Here is a 23,196-nt window from a genome sequence, read left to right on the forward strand (position 1 = left end):
AAACAACCTGTTTGTGGCGTCACATGAAAAGTATATATATGGTGAATATAGCAAATTCGCTCATGCAACTCGTGCATCAAATTGTTTGTGCTGATTTTATAAGCAGCTATGCACCCTCCAGGAGAATTGTCGTACACAACGAAAATGTTCAGATTAATTTGCTATTTTTTCTCGCAATATTTGGTTTCTAATAGCCACTTACATTTTAATCTTCATTAATTTAACTTGAACCAACTAGCTTAGTTTAATTAATTTATAGTTGTGCAATATGAATGAAATGAGGCAATTGCTATGCTTAATGTAATGGGTTCCATTCTTTGGTATAGCCAGGGGGAGGGATAAAAGTGACCCCCCTTCCAGAAGTTTATTTTGATTTTGCATGTGGTGTGTACATACTCATACAAATGCACAAGCAAACATGCATAAAGTACAATTGATCCCCCCCCCCCACCTCCCAAAAAATATTGCTAGCTACGCCAGTGATCCCGTTATTCTGTTCTTCTCTCCATTAGGAATATCGCTGATAATGTGATTGAAACCACATTGGCAGGCTTTCCAGAAAAACTTTGAATGGTTGCATCGTACGTGAACCGTGGGACGACACCTTGCCAAATGATGTGTGCTGTCTACATAAAACACTTTATGGCATGGCTAGCACCTATGGTATCTTAAATACACACACAACTGAACTTAAGGGAACACTAAAAGGAAAGCTCATTTTTCTCATATTGATCAGTTGCTTTTTCACAAACTCAATAAGTATGGTTTCTGCTGCAGGAGAGACAACTAGCGAAAAAAGCTTTCAAGTGGCAACACCTCCTTAAAGTTTGCACACCAACTAGCCATGAAATCGTAGATTTAAACAGCATTTGCTTGGACCTACAAGTTTTATCAGTAAAAGTGAACTACATCCAGGTGCAAATGAGTCAGAATCTTAACATAGTGGCAAGTCTATGGAAATTTTACTGAGTTGACGAGACCAAAAGACACACTAGAGATCTGTGACATCACAGTGACACTCGGGTGTAAGGGTTACTATGCAAAATTCGAAAATGAAACCATGACCTTTGTTCTCTCTTCTCATAATGAATACATGGTGGTGAAATCAATGATAGCAGAGTTCACAAAGGGCATTTTGTCGGTACATATTGAATTACAGTTCGAGTTTAGTGCCCCTTTAAGTAAAACACATGCAAACGATACAAATGCGAAGAGCCCAATTAGCACAAACACTTACATGATGAGCTGCCGTTCTCTCTCCTCCGAGTTCCACCGAAGTTCGTTCAGTTCGAGAATTTCCTTGTTGAGGAACTTGTTTTGCACGTGGAATGCTGCAACTGCATCCTGAAATGGGAATTTGCAAAATCCATTATAGAGAAAGCAAGGAGCGAAAAAACTATGACAGTTGTTATTAGGAATTGAAATCGGAAGGGCCAATCAAAATCGGGAGGGCCAATCAGACTTTTGTGTTCACGAATGAACCTGCTTTTGGCATTCAAGCTCATATTCACTCAGCAGCACCACGCGGTGTTCTCACTAAATATGATGCATGTCGGCGACATTTTGCAGTGATTGTTACAAGCAGCCTTGTTCGGGAACACGCATTTGAATATGTAGCAAAGGCAGTTAGTTCGGACCTAGTGACCTACAAATAGTCGTGGCATCTTAATGAAACACAGCAAATGCTTTGATCGAGGGGCAGCACTGTCACTCACTCTTTCGCGTTTTTCGACCTTGAGCACTTTATTTTTCTGTTTTCTTTGAATGCAGAGCTCAGTTCCACCGCGTTCACGAGCGCTGTGGTGTAATTTTGGCGCGGGACATATCACAGCACGCCCTGGTGGCCACGGTAACTACACAACTTGCGATGCTCAAGTCAGCCAATTGGTATATGATTCAGTTGATTTTGGGTATATGGTGTGATTTGCTGACAGAAGAGCGAGGAATTCTTAACTGACATAGAAATTTAATTTTAAATTGCATGCTGCGCTGTACTGTTTGGCTTACGTGTTCGCACGAACCTCAGCGACCGATCGGTGCCATTTTCTGACCATGTTCAACACGAGCCACAGGGCTCCTATAAAGCTTTTGCGGATACGCATAGCAACAACTACTCAGGTGTGCCACAAGAGGGCTCGTTAAAGCAAAGGTTAAAGGAGAGAATGGCGACTACAAATGAAGGAATGTCGCACGTGCCTTTAGCTGCTCTATCTCCTCGGCCATCTTTGCCATCTGGACTCGACAGGCGTTCTCTTCTGCCTGCTCGGCCTGCATTATGGTGGCCTGCTCTTCCTTCTTCTCCTCCTCGATGTCGTGCAGTTCGTTGGTGAGCGACATGAGGAGCCTGTCTTTTTCTTTCAGCACCTCCTGGTACAGAGAGCTCTGGTCTTTCAGCTCGTCAAGTTCCCTCTCTACGGAACTACGAGAAGAAATATATGTCGGTGTCAATGAAAAGGTAATGTCCCATTAGAAGAGTATGCGTTGACTTCCTTATATATGATTTAACATGTTCTGGCTTTTCTCTCTCGTTTTTTAAAAAGACACTGAGAGAAACACTGAATCAGTTTATACAAATACTACGTCACACTTTGAGAACTCTTTTGCAATTAATTTCATTATTATAGGTTGCCTACGAGGTTGATGTTTTGAAACGTCAGCACCTATATGTCTGCGGGATGTTGTGAATTTTAAAGCTTCTTTTTCTGTCTTATCTTTTTCCTATTTCAACACAGCATCTTGATAGAATTTGCCGAATCTTGCCATGTTTAGTCTATGGCTGTCCTCGTACACAATTCAGTTCGTTTTACTAATAAAGAAATACGCAGGCCTAGCAGACATCGTCGAAATGCACGACGTCACAGCAAGCTGGTGCGGGGAACTCGAAGGCGGTGATGTGATCCGGTATTTCCTTCTTTTTGCAACTTCTGGCTTCTCACGAATCTCCTCATGGCAAGAGTGGTGTTTATCAGTATTTCAGAAGGATTAGTTACTGTGGTAACACTATTGAAACTATGATTTTCTCTAGCGTCACTTTAGTCAAAACTACACCAAAGTGAAAAGCTATAGTAGTGGCAAGTATAATTGGTACTCGCTCGACCCGAGACTTGATTATCACCGCCGTCAAAACCTGCACCATGACACTGGCATCCATCGTTAATGACTGCTTTCCTGTGACTATTTCCCAACGAATGACATGCCTGTGATAATTTCAAATGCTGTTAACATGCCCTGCATCAAATTTTTGAAGAAAATTCTATCTCGTGACATGGACAGACGCTAAAACAAAGATTTGACAGCAGAAAGGCACTGACAAAGGCCCATGGACAGAAAATGTGGAACTTGGGTACAGCAGACTTTTGATAATGCAACCACCCAAAAACCTCAAAATTTTCTGGGATTTATAATGCAACCACCCAAAAACCTCAAAATTTTCTGGGATTTATCGTAAGCTTGAATTTCCAGAAGTTTTCAAAGGTATGACTCGGGACAATATGACTAGCGTCATTGTTTCTCAGTGCCGTGGCAACAACGTAGACAGCACTGCGAAATTGCCAGGGATGGCTTTCGATTTCAGGAATCATACTGGTACTTGTTGTCATTCAATGCGTGAATCCATGTGTAATTAAGGGATGAAATGTATTGCATCTAGTGACAACTGGTAGCCCCTTCCCATTCTTAAGAAGCTTTCCTGCATGACACAAGTATACCACTGCTGTACACCACAGCCAGACCATTTCAGTTTTTTTAGCGCCGAAGCTCCTTAAGGCGTGGACTGTGCATCCCCTGTATGTAGCTACCTCTCGTTTAGTTCTTGCAGTGTTCACTAGGTGGCGGTGCAGTTTCCTGTATGTAGCCATCTTTAGTTTAGTTCTTGCAGTGTTCACTAGATGGCGGTACTTGTTGCTGATGATGAAAAGATGCAAGATGTTATAAAATAGGAATGACGTCACATATTGCGCGTGTCATTGGTGGAAGGCAATCGTTCGATTTAGTGCAGCGGCTAGGGGGAGTGTTGTAATAAAATCGAGTGGGCAAAATGTACGGAGGATTCATGGTTTACCAGGTTTACCTCCGAAGCTTCACCCACTCATCATCATTCACTTCGTGGATTTGGCAGCACTTTTTTGTTGGTCTTTTTTTGTTATTTTTCTTCTTAGTTTACATAGGAATATTAGTACATGCAGTTTGACAACTGGCTTTATCAGCGACTATTAGTGACAATGTTCAGATTGAAGCAACAAACGTTGCAGATTTTTCTAGCCGTGGAAAAGAAAAGAGTTTGAATATACTGGATCAGTGCAGCGGGAATGTTTGAATGAAGCGGCTTTGATTAAAGTACATCGAAAGCATAGAGGGCCAACCAAAAATGTAAGATTTGTTTGAATGAACTGGAGGTATGAATTATCGGTTGAATTATCGAGAGTCCACTGTGCTTCTCCTAGTAATATTAGTATGTATAATGCATTCCCTGCTACGGCGCATCTCCAAAGCCTGCTAAGCAATAGCGTGGCCACTTACCATCGCCTGTTCTGCGTGGTTTCAAGCTGCACCTTGCACATGTATAGCTCATTTCTGAGCTCTAGAAGGAGCTTGTCCTTCTCGTGAAGCATCCGCGTGTAGTTCTCGTTGCTTGAATTTGCATAGAGCTTGTTTCTGCAAAACAAGGGGCGGTTTTACCTCTGCCAAAAAGGGTAGCGGAGTTGATGTAGATGAAACATTGATACATATCTACCAATGGCATAGCTAGGGGGCCTGGGAGGGCCCTCCTTAAAGATTTTTAATTTTGTGCGTGTATATATACACAAATACCTACAAACCCATGCACAAGCATAAGAAAAGCATAGTTAGACCACCCCCCACGGAGAAATATTTCTGGCTTCACTACTGGTATCGACACATCTGTGTAACTTGTACTGAAATAAAACTGATCCTGTTTTTAAGAGGCCATGATATGGTCACATAGCAATTTAGGGCTTACAGCGAAAAAATAGAAGTGTAGTGCCTGTATATAAATGGAAAACAGACTGTAAAAAATATTTACAGCTAATGGCGCGAGTGACGTCATGTGCTCCATATAGTGGAGCAGTTGTCTCCTACCAAAGTTTCGGCCGGCACAAATTGTTTACTTTCAGTGCCAAGCTGAAAAAAGATGAAACAGCTCGATAGCACGTGCTACTTACCATAGAGGAAAATCGCTCAGAGAAATGCAGGCGCTCGGAAAGTGAACGGCTCGTTAAATTTCGCCTTACGAGTACAATGGTCTTGCCCTACCCTTAGGCCGCTCGCGCGTTTGTCACAATAGTCAAGTTAGGTGCTTGACCAAATGCTTTGAAATTTTGCCAGTTTATGTTTGAATGCACAAGGATTAACCCACGTAACAGTGATTAAGATGAAAATTTGGGTGTCATGGCACCTTTACCAAGTTACACGTGATGAAAGTGCAATATTAAGAAGTGTAGAAGTTGCCGATCCCTTCTGCCAACCCCTTGTTTGCATGATCACTACTTTTAATCAGTCCCAGACAACAATGCATGCTATAATCTGAATGTAGTGCACTCAAACCTCATTATAAAAAAGTTGCTTCTTGTAGCATAGTAACTTATAACTTCGTTATATCCAAAAATTCCTTATATAGGTATATTCTGAACACTATATATATTGCAAGAGTATTCTTAACTTACTTCGTTATAACAAATAATGCATTATATCCGCATTCATTATATCGGGATTCGAGTGTACGTTAGGAAGCAGGATTTCAATGAGATAGTAATGTGGTCATTCAGAAACATTGCTTAACAAAAAGAACAGCTCACAGTGTCTCTTGTTCCCTGCTTCCCAGCTCCAGCTGCTGACGGAGGACCTTGATCACTTCCTTGCTCGCTGTCAGCTCATCGTCTTTACACTGCAGCTCTTCACGTAAGGCACTTGTTTCGCGTTCAAACTTAAAACAAGGACGACGCGAAAAGAGTCAACGACAAGCAGGAAATAAGTCAGATACACGATACTGAAGACAATTACAGTGTCAATGCACAGTGCAGCTGTGGACAACATACGCATTCAACACAAGCCAAGCAAGACCCATTTATTTCAGCATGCGCTCACATATCTATACAATCAAACCACAGTATAACAGTGACGTCTGCCATGAAAATACTGCGATACATCTAAAGCTTAAGGTTAACAGCACGAAAATAACACACGGCCAACAGGAAAAAAATAAGAAAGCGCTTGTCCCGTCTTTTTTCTGTTCGCCGTGAGTTATTTTTGCGCTGTTGACCTTAAACGAGCACAATCAACTGGCCCCAGTGAGACACTTTGTTATATCCGAGAATTCCTTGTAAGCAATTATTCGTAATGCTGTATATATGACAAAACTATATATGACAATAACAGAAAGTAGCTTTGAAAGACATACTCTAATTGCCTTATCAGGGCACACTTAAGCTCACCAATACATTTTCTAGGCTCTTATGAGCTTGGCATTTCATTAAAAAAAAAACTGAAAATTTGTGGCAGAATTTCATTTGAATTGGAATGAGAGTTCCCACATCAATTTACCTTCCAGCCTTCTACTACATACCTCTTTGCACTTGCAACACACTCCTTCATGGAGCTTTCGCAGAATCGGTGGAGCTGATGTGAACATCTCGACTTCTACCTTAGGCCGAGCCCGAAACGAGTCCTGCAGCTTCTTCTTGAAAGACGTGAAGACCGCGGGCGACTTTAGCTTGGAAGGCGACAATGGTGTATCGCAGTCTTCGTACTCATAACTGTCGTCCTCTTCTCCCGTGTAGAAGTGGCTCAGTCCTTCAGTTTTCCCGTCTGCAAAATGTTTTGAACATGCTGGGAAATGGCGCATGACATGAAATGCTGGGACGCGTTCTTGTGTCGCTCTGCCTAGATACTAGATAGAAGCAGCCACAAGTGAAACCAAACAAATTATCTCTTTATTCCACTGCAACATGCATTAAAATTGATTTTCAACAAATGCAGAAATATACATAATTTTATGCCAAAGCACTGGAAACTTAATTCAAAGCAAGCAGCAACATTACAACAAATTATAGTGAATTCTACAGGTAATAATTGTAATTACAGGGAAAATTATTCTCCAATTACTCTACCATCAGTCATGCTATACTTCTTCATAACCCAAATTTAGTGACCAACTCAAATTGCATGCGAGTTACCTGCTGATAGCTAGCATTCTGGTAGCTGGTGTACTAGTTTCTTTTAGACATCCAACTCTTAAAAAAGACAGATAAAAACTGCCAAGTGATAAAAACTACCAAGTGCAATAGTCAAGTGTTTTTAAAAAAGGACAGTGCAGAGATATTCCACAAGGACTGCCTATTCTTTAAATGAACCTGGTGTTGGCACTCACCGTCGCTGCTGAGAGACCGTTGCTTCTTTTGAAATGAGTGTTTGAAATTGGAGAGCACGTTTGAGGCAGGGGGAGCTGGCGGCGCCTGCACGGCGACGTGCTCTCCCACAACGGTCGCGGGGCACTCGACCGGTGATAAGAGCAGTCCTCGGTCAGTTTCCTCGCTTCCGGACACTTCCTCAGCCTGTGGTGGCTTCTTGTGCAGAAGTCCACTTGTCGCCTGCAATGATAGTTGCCGTCGCCCACCGTATTTACGTACGGCCACTCGTCGATATTGAGACAGAACACACAGATGAAATAGGAAGGTCGGGTGTCGGTTTATTTCAAGCTACAGTCCGCGTTTATCACAGTAACCGGGGCTGGGACAGTGTAACTATTCCATGCCCATGAGACTTCTCAGGCTCCATCGGTAGTCAAGAGCCTGAGCTGAACGTCATAATCGACTGGCCATAATAAGAGCAGTAGCACAGATCAGCATGTTAGTGGAGTGTGCTGCTCCCTATTGCTGAGGGATCCTGATCTCAGCCTTTCGCCAACAGCAGTTGTTTTCCTGCTTCATAGACGAAAACAACTATGGCTTCTTGTACGTCAGCAGGCAGCAGTAGTAATCAGATTAAGGTCTGATATACAGATCTGATAAATCCTAGTGACAGGCTTTTGATAAAGCAAGAGATGTTAACTGATGCCAATCTGCAATATCACAGAAATTATAGTGTTCTCTACACAGTAATGCCCGTGCTTCTTCAAGTGTATGCTTTGACACACAAATGATTACACACATGCTGTCTCAGTTAAGATATGTCTAGACAAGTGAACTGGGTTAACGTTTTAACACTTCAAACTCACAGCCTGGTTCAAATCATGGTTCAAAAGATACCGCACAAGGATGTGAGCTGTACAAATGTTTCTGTCGTTGAAGGGTGAGGTCTTGCTACTTCCAGGATAAGAACGCAAGGCTGTGTGATCTTCATATGCATGCAAGCTGTTTGTTACACATCTATTCGGACATTCCCACCAACTCGCACTCTGACGAATCCCACGTTGATACTAACAACAGTTCATGAAGCTCTTATAAAGTGATAACCAGTCAGCGCTCACCTGAACAAGCCCAATGAATGACGGAAAAAATAAAGGAAGGTTTCAGGTGCCAACTGCAATCCACGTCGCCCGCCTCTCAGACGACAGCAGGGGCATAAACATAGCTGCCCCGTCTCCAGGAAAGAATGAATGACAGATAAGGACGGCTTTCCTAAAGACGGACCCTCTTCTTATCACTAGAGGTTTTTTTTTTTTTTTATCTTGGATGCTGTTCCTGCTTACAAGAACCCAGGTAAGCCTGGAAGAATGCCAGAGAATGTTTGTTTGGTCGGTCTACAAACTGCAACTATCTAGGCTTGGCCGCACGTTGTTCTCAAGTTTCACTTAGTAAGCCTGTATCTCTCAAGAGTGCTTTGGGAAGTCATCTTGCTTACTTCTTGCAGCTGAGATGCCATGTGAAAGACGTAGTTCAACGTCAGATAGTTAAGATAATAAGTGGAACGGTGTGCTTTCAAGTGCATCCCAGCATGCTTTAGCCGCCTCTGTTAGCAGCAGTAACGGGGAAGCAGGGGTGTGCCTTAAACCCTCCCCCACTTGTCCCCGGCTTACTCACTGATACCATAAGAGTATCTGGTTCCAGACATATTGCATCTCTCTATAGATAATAGCCTTATATATCAGATGGCTTTCTGCTTTGTTTTTCTTTCCCCCAATTTTCTGCTCGTATGGACTAGTTTTTTTTTTTTTTTTTCAAGATTCAGTCAGGAATGAACATTCAGTTAAAATACAGGTAGCTCAGAAGCTCTCAAGGCTAAACTACTAAGACATATCCACACTCAACTTAAGAAGTATGCGGCATTTCCTTCTCAAAAGCAGATGAACAGAAGCTGATGTCACGAGCAGTATAGCCGGTGACCCCCCCCTTTGGAGTACATTGCTGAGTGCATGGGCAGGACTACTTCTCAAGACAGAGAGTCAATTGGCTGTCGTGCTTAGGTCATCCAAACAAGGCCTCTCTGGGCCCCAACGACTATGGTTAAAACAAATAGCACAGCTTCAACTTGCCCTCGTTTTCCGCCACTAAACTATATTTTTTCATTTAGGATCATCCCCACATGCATGCCCCGTTTTCATGTGGCAACTGCAATGAGTTGTGGAAATGAGGGCTAGCAAAAGCCACGTGCAATCTTTGGACTTGTGAGGCCATGCACTTCCGTGTTGCAATTCGTATTAAGTGCAATTGTACGTACACATATGTATTTGCCTGATCTGGTCTGTGTCTCGATTCACTCTTCACATATCAGGATATACAAAGCAAACAAGTAAGGTTGCCATGATGAACTGTACGTACACATTTGTATATGCCTGATCTCGTCTGTGTCTCGATTCACTCTTCACATATCAGGATGTACAAAGAAACAAAGTAAGGTTGCCATGATGGAGAGACATTCACAGCTTTACAGAAACTTCATCGCTTTCATACGGGTGCACATACCTGCGAAGATGAACATGTCTCGGAGACCGAGCGGCTGTGTTTCAGGTTGAGATTCCTCTGAAGGCTGAACGCTCGACGATGCCGCTGCAGTTCTTGCAGCCAGTACAAGCTCGCCTGGCGGTCTTTGGCTTCCAAATGGTACTGCCGCTGAGGCGTTCTACAAAACCACCGTGCCAGAAAAATCAAAAAGACATGGTTTGCCTGTCCCGCATAACAAGGGTCAATGAATAAAAGCTAAAAGAAAAAAAAGACTATAAATGTAGCACATGTGAAAACATTGTAGCCAGTCAACCTAATAAGATTTGTAGAGTCATTGCAGTTTGCATTTTGGAACGGAAAAGATGCATCGCACCAAAAAAGAGGTGATATATTTATCAATCTAAAGCATACTAGCGTGAACATGTCTGTAGCAAATTGCAAGTAGTGACCTTGTGACAGCCGGTTCAGAGTTCACGAGACATTCATTATTGTGCACAGTACACGAGCATTTCCAGAATCCTGATGCCATCTGCAGGAACATAATTGAGGTGTTTTTTCCTTTCTTCAAAAAGACGCATTGGGCAGTACACTCAAAAACATTTCTGATCTGTCATAGCTTCATTTCACCACTTCATTGCAAGATTCCGCTCCCAGATCCTGAGTACAGCTTCCACAATCCTGGAACGTCTGCCCAAGCATACATGCCTGCTATTGTTGAATTCGCTATTTAATCATGTTGTCTTATCCACTTTTTGTGTTTACAGATCACAAAGACTGGACTGTTACATGTCTCGAAATCCCATTGCAAAGTCTACTTTGGAAGTATTCTAGCGTATAAACCTGTATGCATCTTAAGTTTGTAGCAGCACAACACTTTGCATGGGAAAAACGTAGGAAAGTGAACAGCATTCTGTTTCGCCTGTGTCTAGTGTTGCACTGTCACGAAGTTCAAGATGCATCCCAACCAAGTGGCACAACTTGTGGTCTAGCTACTATGGAAAGCAACATTAGATATGCATACAGACATGCAACTAGAAAAAGAGTTTTTCGGTGATATCGTGTTTCGGTGTTGTCAGTACCAAGAGTGTGATTTAGTCGGTGGTACGCAATAGACGAAAAGCCACATTTTTTCTAAAGCCTCTACTTTCAACCATTGAAGCACGTTAGAGGTGCCACGCATTGAAAAAAAAAAGTAAAATGTGGGCGTTCGCAGGAACATAATCCGAGGTAGACAGAAATCTGAAGACGCGCAGGACTCTTGCGCAAAGCTGATTCTTTCTTTCTTTCGCGGCTCGCAGTTGAGAGGTGTGGCTAGGCGAACGTGTACCGATCGAATAAATAATTCAAGGAATGTCGGCGGGCGGCGAAGGCGCGGGCAACGCGACGGCAAACTCGGCGATCTCCAAAAGAAGAAACGCCGAGCAGTCGTAGGTGTCGATCGACGAGAGAAAAAAAATATTAAAACAAAATGAAGCATCAACTTTCCCGGCGCGGCTTACGTGCACAGAACGATCGCAGCTCCGGAAGCGAAATGACTTGATTCGCTTCAGTCGCGAACCCTCTTTCACCCTCACCTGTGAACAATCGGTTCAATACGAATCGCGCGATCAATCGATACTGTTATCGATTGTACTTGTGCAACTCGTTTCGTAGGGGAGGCGTCAATGCCAATCGCTCGGCATGATAGGTTCGCGCGTGTACAGCGACATGAACGTTTTGAAAAGGTCGCTTCTTTTATGTTTCAAACTGACACTTGGCAAGCTTCCCTGCCGTAGCAACACGGTATTGCGATCTTCGGCGCAATCAAACAGCGGGCAGTCAACTTGGCGCTCAAACTGGAAAGTGTCAGTCACAGACACGTCACACTGACATCTGGCTATGCTAGCAGGTGGCCGAGTGAGACGAAAGCGATCAGTATCTGAAGTAGGTTAATACGGCGTGGGTCTGCGCTACTCGAGAACCTGTCAAACCACGACAGAAGCTCAGCCAACGCCGCGAGTGACTCTAGCGACTCGTCGGCACGCTTGTGTCGGAGACCGACACCACTTTGTGAGAACTCACCGGATCACGAATACGCCCGGCTTTTCCCAGTTGGTAACGTCGAGGTAGAAACTGGCCGACTTGATGTCGATCTCGCCTATGGGGTTCGCATCGTCCGGATCGCGGTAGTAGTACAGCTTGCAGTTGCTCTCGGCGAACTCGAACCAGCGGCGCTTGTAGACTTTGACCAGGCTCGTGCTGCTCAGCTTGTTCAGGAAGCCGCACAGCTGAATGCTGGGCGCTGCGGACCGTGACGCCGGCGCGGACACGCTAGGCTGCGACAACTCGCCACCGGCAGCCGCGCAGTCGTCTTCGTTGGAGAGAGCGATCACGTTGCTGTCACCACCGTCTCCACCGCTGCAGTCACCTTTGTCGCTGGCCATTTCGGGCGCATTCCACTGCCCGACAGCGAGGCGCGCAGTCGGGAAAGTAATCGGAGACGGACCCGTAGGAAGCCAGTGACACTGACCACCCAAGCAACGTCGACGTCGGCAACGAGACGCGATCGAGACCGCGAGGGGTCACGACGTTACACGTTCGGCTCGGGGAATCGTTTCGTCCTTGGGTGCCGTTGTTTCGAGCGCGCCGCGACACATTATATGGTGCCCGAAGGGGAACTCGGACCGCGCTTACCGTGTCAAGATCCTCGCGATCACTTTCATGTTTACAGCTGCGATGCACACGCCCACGTGCATCCAGTTTTGTCGGCCAATGGGACGATAGCAAGTGTAATCAGTTTCGTATTCAATATTTATTAATTGAATACTGTCATTGAGACTACTCATACTTTAGTACTGTAAATAAAATTGGTTTAAATTATATTTAAGTTTTATTTAAGGTAGCTTAGCTTAGAATACCTAGATACGAGTGTTTTCTCAGGGCAAGGACAATCTCGTTGTCTGCTAGCGCAACCGCCATTTTTTTGCATCCGCCGGTCGCAGCTCGCGCGTTGGCGGCAGCAGCGGCGGGGCGCGCCTTCGGTAGGGTGGCTAGAATCCACCTTAGCAGCGGTGAATCATGCTTCCAGTAAGCGCGGACATTCTACTTTAACTAGAATATATTCATTCCTTTGTTAGAGTGTACGACAAGCAAGAGTAGGTTCAGTGACGCGTCCACCAGTTCGACGATATTATTTTATTATTTCAGTTTCAGTAGTTGGTTACAAGAAGGAATTAGATAACTAATGTGTATATAAGTACGAATGTCCGGCATCTTCACGACCAGTGACACCATTACGTGGCGGCCACATGATTCTATAACGGCAAACTGTGCCAATCATACACCAGGTAATCAAAACAGGCGAAGGGGTACATTTATTTAATTCCTTGGCAAGGTATTCTGTCAGCGAGCGTAGTGAAAATGTGTGAATTGTTTGTTCGGATAAATCAAGGTCCGTTCATCTCCCTCACATGTTCTTTGAGAACCATTGCTGGCTGCGCCAAGGATGCATCCTTGCATTGAGTACAGAATACGGACTTCAAAACTCTTTTTAGGAACAAGCATTCAAGATCATCTGAAATGCATATTCTGTTGACGTCAGCGCTTCAATGAATAAAATCTCAGCATCGTGCATTTTTTTATATAAATTTTCTGCTAAATCAACGATATCGAACAAAGTGATACGAATGTATTTCACATAAGGCCTTAATTTCACATGCAAGTGTGACATTGTGGTGCAATTCCTCTCCAAATTATTTTATCTTTATGCGCATCTTCTATTACATATGTGATGAGTTAGAAAAGGTGTCTTCAATAGCATGCTATTTTTTGCGTAATGAAACCTACAAAGAACTTTAATATAAAACAACGTGGTGATAGCGAGCATAAAAAACATCCTAAGAAACCACACGTTAGATTTCCTGAAATTACCCGTATATGGAGCTCCTAAATTTGGGTTTCTTAAAAATTGGGGAAACGTTTTTTTTTATATATGTACAAACAACTAGAAGGTTTCTAAGTGCCAAAATCAGTTCCAGAAAGTCGTCGCATGATGAACGGCTTTCACAAAAACATGTAACAAAGAACACAGCCCACACTTATCCACGAAATGGCCTTGTGGGAGCAAATTCTTGTGTAAGTGAATGATTGAAACAACTTCATTTCGCACACAAAAAACGTGAGTTAGCTCGACGTTACCTGGCTAGGCCCCGCCGCGGTGGTCTAGTGGCTAAGGTACTCGGATGCTGACCCGCAGGTCGCGGGTTCGATTCCCGGCTGCGATGGCTGCATTTCCGATGGAGGCGGAAATGTCGTAGGCCCGTGTGCTCAGATTTGGGTGCACGTTAAAGAACCCCAGGTGGTCGAAATTTGCGGAGCCCTCCACTACGGCGTCTCTCATAATTATATGGTGGTTTTGGGACGTTAAACCCCCCAAATCAACCAATCAATTACCTGGCTAGGTCCAGTCGGGCAAGCTCAGGTTAAACGTGACCGCCCTCACGTGGGCCCTCTGTGCGGCCAGGTTCTGGGCCTTAAAGAAACACTGAAGTCAAGTGACAATTTTCGTCAGAGTGAAAGCTCAGTGTATGAGAACATCTAAAACGACAAAATTATTATTAACACTGCCTTACTTACCGAGAAATTAAGGTAAATGCACAAGAATGCATGCGCCGCAGTAGGACATTCTCAGAATGATCCCGATGACATCAGACGGTCCACCTACAATTAATCACTAGTAATCGATCTAGCTTCCCTAAATAAATAGCTTTCCGTGCATCAAGCGACGCAATCAAATGCTGCATATTCGTTGCTGTTTGATTCATGGAAAAAAGAACCGCCGGACGTTAGTATGGAGAATGGCGCGAGTGGTTCGAAAATTCAATATTCGTGTAGTTACACTGGACAAGTAATGCCATCTAGCGGGGACCAGTTGAACCAAAAAACGTCTGCAATCTTGGAGCCAATGGCGGAAAATTTATCATTGGCCATTGTTGCTGCTGTGGCTCCCGCTGCTTTCCGTCTGCTGCTACTAAGCGCAGTAAAGCCGGGTAATGTTCTGCACGCTAACAGTGACGTGAGACGGTCTGGTCGGTCCGCTTTTTGAGGCGGGTAATTTGAAGTGCGCTAGCCTGATGCGAACCACTAAAACGTGATTTTATTTTAAAATAGGCCTTTGCTTGGCACAAAAGGGATACTACGGGGTTTCTGGACCACTATTTCAACAATCAACGTTGATTTAATAGTTGACTTTAGGGTCCTTTTAATGAGATTCTTCATTTCGTGTTGGTGGAAAGGGGGACCGGCAAAGCCGCAGCCGCACAATACATGCTCGAAGCCTGCATAAACATCACACAGAGGGCAGTACGAGATTGGGAACCATTCGGGGTCAGTTATAGGTGCTTGCTTCGAGCAATCTGGGAGTGACAGCTTGGGCACTGCACAGCGAGGAGTGTGCCTGCGGGCAGCACTCTTCTGGAGAGATGATGGTGCTTGCATATATCTCGTTGTACGAAAAAAAACAAAGGGAGCGGTGAGCCATGCATGCGCACTTTCTGTATAGCGCGTGTGAGCTTGCTTACATGCTCAGTCTTCGTTGTCTGTTTTCTTCGTGAACTTTGCAGCGTTGACTTCATCTTCCGTTGTGCAGCAGCACTTTTTCGCTTGGTTTCTGTGCTCCAGTGCGTGTTCTGTAGATTCGTGCTGTTGCGCATAAGTCATCGTAAATATGGTTTTTGTGAATTTGCATCGCTACAAAAGGTACCTACGACTATCTTGATGCGACGAAGTTGCAATCGGACGTTTGTGTTGTGCCTGAAAGTGGTGCAAGCTCAACAAACAGTGTGCGCGAGTGCGAAGTTCCGAGTTCTCCCCTGCTGTGTTTGTTTCCTTTTTCGTACTCGGAAGGAAACGCGGGTGCGACGAAAACCTAACATAAGAATACGTATGTGGTGATCCGTGCCTTAATTGGTTTGTTTTAGGCTCTAATAATATGAATAAATTTTGTCTTGACTTGGGCTTTGTTCCGGAACTGTACAGCCGCCTATTTTTTTTAGATGCGAAGCAGCTCTGAATCACGTGTGTAACGCCATATGTACGTGCGTCCGTACGAACGCACGTAAAGCTAACGGTCGCCAATATACTGTCAAGTCGCGCGTACAAGTCCCGCTTAGTTTTCACAATTTACAGGAGCCGTCTTCTTTTTAGTTTCCGAGGAAACTAAAACATTCTGAAGTCATTTTAGATTTGTTATAGTATACGGAACGTATAGTACCAAAGCAACCTGTATACTAGGTATAGTACCCAGGTGCCATATATTGTATAATGAATTTATACATATAACTTATTAGCGATAGAGTGGTCACACAGCTTCAGAGCGGGAAAACATCCTTGGAAGCGCTTGAATAAAACGTTCTTGGATGACTCGAATGGAAGTGCTCGAACCACGAGTCCATAAGTTTCAACGTCCTATAATCCAATGGTATAACGACCTTGAACTTTAGAATCAGTCCCGTTATATTAAGCAGTCAGCATACTCTGTTGGACGGTGAAATCTCATATCACCCGGCGTAACGTGGCGAAGCTCATAGCGTCTCGCTTCTAGACACGACGAAAGCTCCTGCAATTTTACCAACGATCTATTTGCGGCATCTGACCCCGGTTTATCACAGACTGTATTTTTTACTTGATTATCACAAAGACTATACGTTTCTCCCCATTTCCTCTAACTAAAACTAAGAGAGAGAGAGAGAGAGAGATATGATGCGGAAATGCAGAGGGGTTCAACCGGGAAACAGTTGGCTACCATGCACTGGGGAAGAACTAAAGCTAAGCAATCCAAATATTGCTGTTAAGTTAGCACCGGTAACGTGTTCAGTGGCTTCTTTGGGTTCTGCCTTGAAATGTGGCACGATATTTGTCAGCAAAATCGAACTCCGCTTAATTCTAACAGCTTTATTTAAAGTCCCCTTCGAGTTTGCTTGTACTAAAAAGTTACTGTCAGGGTCATTAGTACAAAACGACAGGAACTGGCGTAATTTTCTTTCGTCACACACACCCGTTGTTTAAAACACGCACAGACAGGCGGGCGGACAAACACGCGCGCGCGCATGTATTAATGTATTAACGCGATAGCGTTAAAGAGCTCGTGTCGCAGAAAACCCGCCGCTGGCGTCAGCCCCGTTGGCGGTGAGCGGAAAAATCAGCTGTGCGTCTGTGACCGAAAAATCAAATTACCGAGATATCCGTGGGAGGCCGCTACTTGTCCACGCGTGCGCGCGCAATCACACGGAAAAAGCCGCGCATTCGAAGAAAAAAAAGTGCTCAAGGTCACGAGGCGCGGTAGTTTTTTTTGCCCTGCCACCCCTCCCTGCTTAGCTTTCAGCGCTTTCGTCTGGACTAGAGAAGAGATAATGAAATTGCAGCATGCAACAAACCTTTGTAACTCCACTTGCACTGGACGGATTCTTGAAATTTTTCGTTCCGCTCTTCAAATGATATAACCACCCCTTGAAGAGCACTTTCTTTACAGAGTTGTAGGTGAGATTATTTTAATCTTACTGCGCAACTTATTGCACTCTTTAGCACGTGTCTACCATTTAGGACACGTTTTCTATACTAAGCATTTTCGTAAATTTTCCCAGAGCGCCTCTACACGCTGGAGACCATGAGCCGTCATTAGCCTTTTATCGATTGAGAAAAAAAAAGAGAGAGAGGTTCTATGAACATAGCTTTACGCGGAAGTGCGCTGTTTCGTCGAGCACGCCGCTGCATATAAATGAGACAGAACTGCATGGAACCATGGTATATACGCGCGCGCACTGCCATACACAGCTATATACTGTATTTAATGCGGGCGCACCACAAGTATAGCGGCGGAAGCCTGCCGGCTGTCAAGGCTACCGGCGTGATGGGGCGATTGGCTCCAGCAGGTGAAACACGCCGAAGAACAATGAGGAATACGGCGCCACTTCGATGCGGAAATCGTGCGCCGAACGCTTCAACAGGCACGACGATTGCGTCTGCGCGGCGATCGTACATACATCGATTGCGAGTGTGTGGGTTGGTACAAACACGCAGGAATGCCGCAGTTGTTGATTGCTACGTTGGCGCTCTGTTTCTTTTTATATTTCTTTTTTGTCGGTCTGATTATTGGTCGTTCTGTGCGTGTTTCTATGGTGTAATTAAAAGTAGCCGATGATGATAGTTATGCAGCCTCGGTAGCACAGGGCGGCATGGTGCCCCGCCTCGGTGGTCTAGTGGCTAAGGTATACTCGGCTGCTGACCCGCAGGTCGCGGGATCGAATCCTATAGATGCGGTGGCTCCATTTTCGATGGAGGCGAACATGCTGTAGGCCCGTGTGCTCAAATTTGGGTGAACGTTAAAGAACTCCAGGCGGGCGAAATTTCCGGATCCCTTCACTACAGCGCCTTTCATTATCATACGGTGGTTTTGGGACGTGAGACCCCACATATCAATAAATTAATCAATCATTGAGGACAGCGCGGTGTTGGCACTGCAACAGCGTTTTGCTACGTTGATGCTTAATAATAATAGTGCTACGAGACTCTTGTAAACGAGGTTGAACATACCGTCAATTTTCGAATAACCCCCCCCCCCCCAAAAAAAAAACGAAGTCGTAATTGCAGGTTTAAGTGGCGAGAGAGGTGTGCAATCTTGGAACGGCACCAAAATTCAAGATAACCCCCCCCCCAAAAAAAAAACGAAGTCGTAATTGCAGGTTTAAGTGGCGAGAGAGGTGTGCAATCTTGGAACGGCACCAAAATTCAAGATGGCGGCAAAATATTTCACGCCAGAAAAAAAAACGTAGTGCGCATGGATTAATAAAAATTTATTACAGTGAACTTTATTTAGGCCCACAATTTGTTGTAGCTTTTAATAGCTTTCAAAAGCATCGAAAGATACCTCCGAGTCACTTGCGAAAAACAGGTTGCAGCGTTCTGCTTAAAGTCCGCCGTGGTCTCCTTAGGGTTCCTCGATGCAGCGGAGGGGGGCGCGCGCATCGAGGAACTTTCCTATAGGGACCTTAGGAACCCTACGGCACCACAGCTCCAACATGGGCCAGTCCGTTGCGCAGGTCGCCGTCCTCAGGGCCATCGATGGCTTTACTACAATGCCGCATTCCTTGAAGGACCGTGCCACTATCTCGCACATGTTGCCGCGACATTTTCTTCAAGCTTCCTTTCGGTGTTCCTGCTTCCTACGCACATACTGTTGCCACAAAGGACGCGAGGTGGTCTTGAATGGCCTATTCAAATACATGTCAGCAGGCTGCAGGATGCTTGTGCACCCCGCAGGAACGTTGGTGTCGTAGACCTCTCACCGCAAACACAAAGAAACAAATGGCGGGATATCATACTCGTATAGCTATCATAAGTTCATAGTTAGCGGAGAAAATCAAGGTTCAAGACTCACCTTTAAATTTAGTGACAAAATCGTCCGCACGTGACGTTAAAATTATTTTTCGTCTTTTGGCGACGTTCGCTCGATGAAATTTTCCGAAACTTCGTATGTGCCAACTCTGTGGTACCCACCGATTACAATGTACCTCCATTTTTATCGAATAGAAGTTACGTAGAACCCAGCGAATGCCTTTAAAACCTAGCGCGTAACGTTGTTTTCGACCGGAATCTCCAGCTACAGACCAAAAAACACTTGCCAATCTAGTATCACTTCATAAGTTCTACCCGCAGTGCTACGCAGACCGTTTCCCCGGCTGTGGAAACTCGCCCACGACCTTCCATGTCTCGATCGAGTGCACTGCGAACATCTTCCCTAGCTCCCTTACCTTGCTTTCCTTGACACTTTACGTAACGAGGAGCTGTGGGATGATGCTCTCCGCGATGGACTTCCCGAGGTCCTCCGAGCTCTGATACAGCGGGCCTGACTCGTCGCTGAAGTCGTCCCAGGGACCCCGGACTAGGTGTTCCTCCCACACCCTCCTTCTCCATACTTTTGTGAATAAAGAGGTTTCTCTCTCTCTCTCTCTCTCTCTCTCTCTCGCTGCGGCGTCCTCACACGTTTTTTTTTGTGTGTGTGTGTGTGCTTTCTCGCTTACCAAGCGTCGCCTAGAGGTAAGAGTTGCCCTCTCGAGACGGCGGTATTGCACTCTACTAATGCGCCAAAAATTACTTTAATAAGGTTGCACGGATTGGGACGTCAAACCCCACATATCAATCAAGGTTGCACGGATGACGTAGCCGCAGCATGTACATGACTGGTTTGATTGGACAAACATGGAAGATGTCTTTGTCCTGTGGTACCTGCAGTGGCCCTCATCTCAAACTTAATAGGCCACAGGCTCTTAGGCTCAGACTACTGCAGAGACGGACACAACCCCTAACCTGAGCTCCGTTCACGCTATTCATCCAGACGCGTTCCCCAATGACGCTTGTCCCCGTATCTGGGGACGTATAGCCACGCTGGAGCACATGCTCTGGGAGTGCAAGGCATGTACGCTAACCCCGACACTACTTTGGTCAAGTGGCAGGTGGCTCTACGCAGATCCCTCCGGGCCGACCAACTTTGGGCCGTCCAACAGGCTCGCCGAGCGACCGTCCCAACGTGGGAGTCACCCGCTGCGCGCACCTTGCAGGACCATATGATAAAGTTTCGCAACCAACCAACCAACTTGCAGTGGACGGAATCAGAGCGACGATGATGATGATGATTGGCGTTCCGAACTGATTTCGCTGCCGTTCGTTATACAATAATAAAGCACACCACTCCCTGCTTCTATCCAACAAGACAAGGCGCGCAAACATAAACATAAGATGGAAGCCCCGCAGGACCCCACCAAACGCTCACTAACAACTGAAGCTGCGAACAACGGTGGAAAGGGCAGAAGGCATGAAAACTTATCTACGCATGATCGTGCGATATGCGAACCTATCAGTCCGGCGCACGTGGGGGTCTACATGGAAGATAACTGTTAAGGTATTTGATTTCATTTTTATGCAAGTTAATCACGACGGTTGGTTCACGCATGCACTATATTACTATTATCGGGGTCTCAATGGTCAGATGCATCTGTTCATTCCAATACAAAACTGCGCATTCTCGAACCTTTTCGTGCACGTACATTCTCGGCCATGTACATGAAGATTAACAAAATAATATTATATGGGGTTATACGTACCGAAATCGGGTTATGATTAGACACTTTTAGTTCGGCGTATGGGCAAGTTGCGTATACGCTGTGAAAATGAAGTTGCGCACGTTGCAAGTGAAGCGTGCAACGGCACTTTACGTTTAACGTACCTTGATGCGTTTCACTCAACTAGGCAAGTCGTATTCGAGATGCAAGGGTTTGGGATGCTCATAAGCGTCACCCACGCTAGAAGTGTGCTATAGGTCCCAGTGGCAGCGTGGCCTCTGTGATTTGCGCGAAGAACATTCATGACCTTACGACGTACTACCAGCACATTGAATGCGTGAAATCTCGCACAACGACCAAAGCGTGTTACGTTGCACCTCGAAAAAAAGTATACGTACAAAGCTGTCGTTTTATTTACGGGTTCATTCGCGGAGATGCCTGGCAGAAAAAGACGCGTTCCCGCACACAGCCCATCGATGACGATTCCTGAGGGTTTTCGTGGGACGTCAGGCGATTTCTCCTGGACCATCAGGATGCCGAACGTACCGCTTGAATTTACCTTGTCGGTCATGAAAACATCGCCTTTCATTGTTAAATACACATGCCTTGAATCAGATCCGCTGTTGCTGTTTGCGTCGAACGCCTCTGCTGCTGGTGGTGGTGGTAGAAACATTTTATTACAGAAAATGTACCAGAGAGTTGCGGCATATTGCATGATTGAGTGGCAAGACCCCGGGATGCCAATGGAGTTGGCCGCTGCTCGAGCGCGCCTCACCAAGGAGCGTTGAGCATCCAAGGTCGAGCAGGTACTCCTCCCAAGCCTCTCTGCTGTCACCACGTGCACTCGTTCTGGTTTCTTCGAGATCTCGCGAGAACGTAGCGTAGTAGGCATTGCGTTACGTATACGCAGCATCTTGTTTCGGGCGTACGCGCGCCTCTCTGAAATAGGTACGCTACGTACTGCACATGCGCAGTTCTCTCCCGTGGCAGTGCTGCGTACGTGGGCTAGTTACGTGCGCTTAACTAAATGTGTCTATTATGAGAGACACGTAGCGGGGAGCTCCGGAAAATTCGACCGTCTGGTGACGTAGCACGCTGTACACGGGTGTCGAACATTTCGACTCCATCTAAATGCGAGCGCCATTTTCGTAACCAAGGGATCAAATCCGCGAACTTTGGAGCAGCAGCCGAGCACCGTATATAGGCGCTGTTCAACCGAGGTGGACCAATGTAAAGAAGGATTAGAAGGGGAGCTTCCGGCTAGCCATCTCTTGAGTTTCAATAATTCGGGGTCAATGCACGTCTTTTCAACGTAGAAGCCACTGCAGCTGAGAGGGGCCTCATAAAATAAACTTGCACAGCAATGAATGATTCTATTGATGTGCTTCAAGAAACAAATATCGGCCCGCTTCTTGTATTTTATTCCATCATTCTTTGTCTGCACTGCGGCACAAATCTTATACCTCGGATATTGACAGCCGTACAAAACAACATTAACGCCGTATCTACATGCTACTTTCTTTAGCCTATGAGATACGCGATTCATTACGTTTCTTCTCATGGAATTCTGCAACCATGTTCGGACTTAACACAACAAACTTTTCCATATGTTCGGTGGCAGTGACTCGCGCATCAAGTGGATAACCTACAACAAAAATGCGTGTGTTTGTGCGCTTCAAGGCGTCACAGTGCTCACACAGCAGCACGAGGGCCAACTAAAGACAAGACATGTACCGTTTTTCGCAACCATCAGGGGCTTTGAGGAGAAACCTAATAGCAATACTGAAGATCTTGGAGCAGGAAATGTCTATTAGTTGTACTCCACTATTTCGGGGCAATTCTTCAGTAAAAGTTTGGCCCTCCTCCATCCTCCATATCATACATATTTTTAAGGCCCTCACAAAATGAAGTAATCGTACACATAACGAAATATCTAAATAATAGGATCACCTCATAAGGAAGAAATATTAAGGACACCACCCAAATAGACACAAAAAAGAAATGCGACAGAATAGGGCACGCACGAACATATTTAAAGATTGTGGTTGGGGTTTATATACGCCAATGCACCGGTAAATAAGTAAACGAGCTTGCCCTCGCCTTTTCTCTGTCTGCACATAACGTTCTTTTGTTTGCCAAACGGCATCAATTGCATAACAAAAGTAGACCCAGAACTTTGCGCTTCCTGAGAAGGAAAACGCATATGA

At 45.2% G+C, this 23,196-nt stretch overlaps 1 protein-coding gene across 1 annotated transcript in view; it reads right to left on the bottom strand.

Annotated features, from left to right (window-relative positions):
• LOC119181357 (TBC1 domain family member 2B) overlaps nt 1-12,633 on the bottom strand; it is a 199,220-nt gene extending 186,587 nt beyond the window's left edge. The window contains exons 1-8 of the mRNA XM_037432577.2: nt 11,958-12,633; nt 9,918-10,074; nt 7,385-7,604; nt 6,581-6,822; nt 5,814-5,941; nt 4,519-4,653; nt 2,197-2,419; nt 1,238-1,344 (exon numbers count right to left, since the gene is read on the bottom strand). Coding sequence (XP_037288474.2) covers nt 1,238-1,344; nt 2,197-2,419; nt 4,519-4,653; nt 5,814-5,941; nt 6,581-6,822; nt 7,385-7,604; nt 9,918-10,074; nt 11,958-12,319 — 1,574 coding nt within the window. The 5' untranslated portion in view covers nt 12,320-12,633. The remainder of the gene's footprint in view (nt 1-1,237; nt 1,345-2,196; nt 2,420-4,518; nt 4,654-5,813; nt 5,942-6,580; nt 6,823-7,384; nt 7,605-9,917; nt 10,075-11,957) is intronic.
• Between the last annotated feature and the right edge of the window lie 10,563 nt (nt 12,634-23,196).

Source organism: Rhipicephalus microplus, chromosome 10, assembly GCF_043290135.1.
Source record: "Rhipicephalus microplus isolate Deutch F79 chromosome 10, USDA_Rmic, whole genome shotgun sequence".
NCBI classification, from domain to species: Eukaryota; Metazoa; Arthropoda; class Arachnida; order Ixodida; family Ixodidae; genus Rhipicephalus; species Rhipicephalus microplus.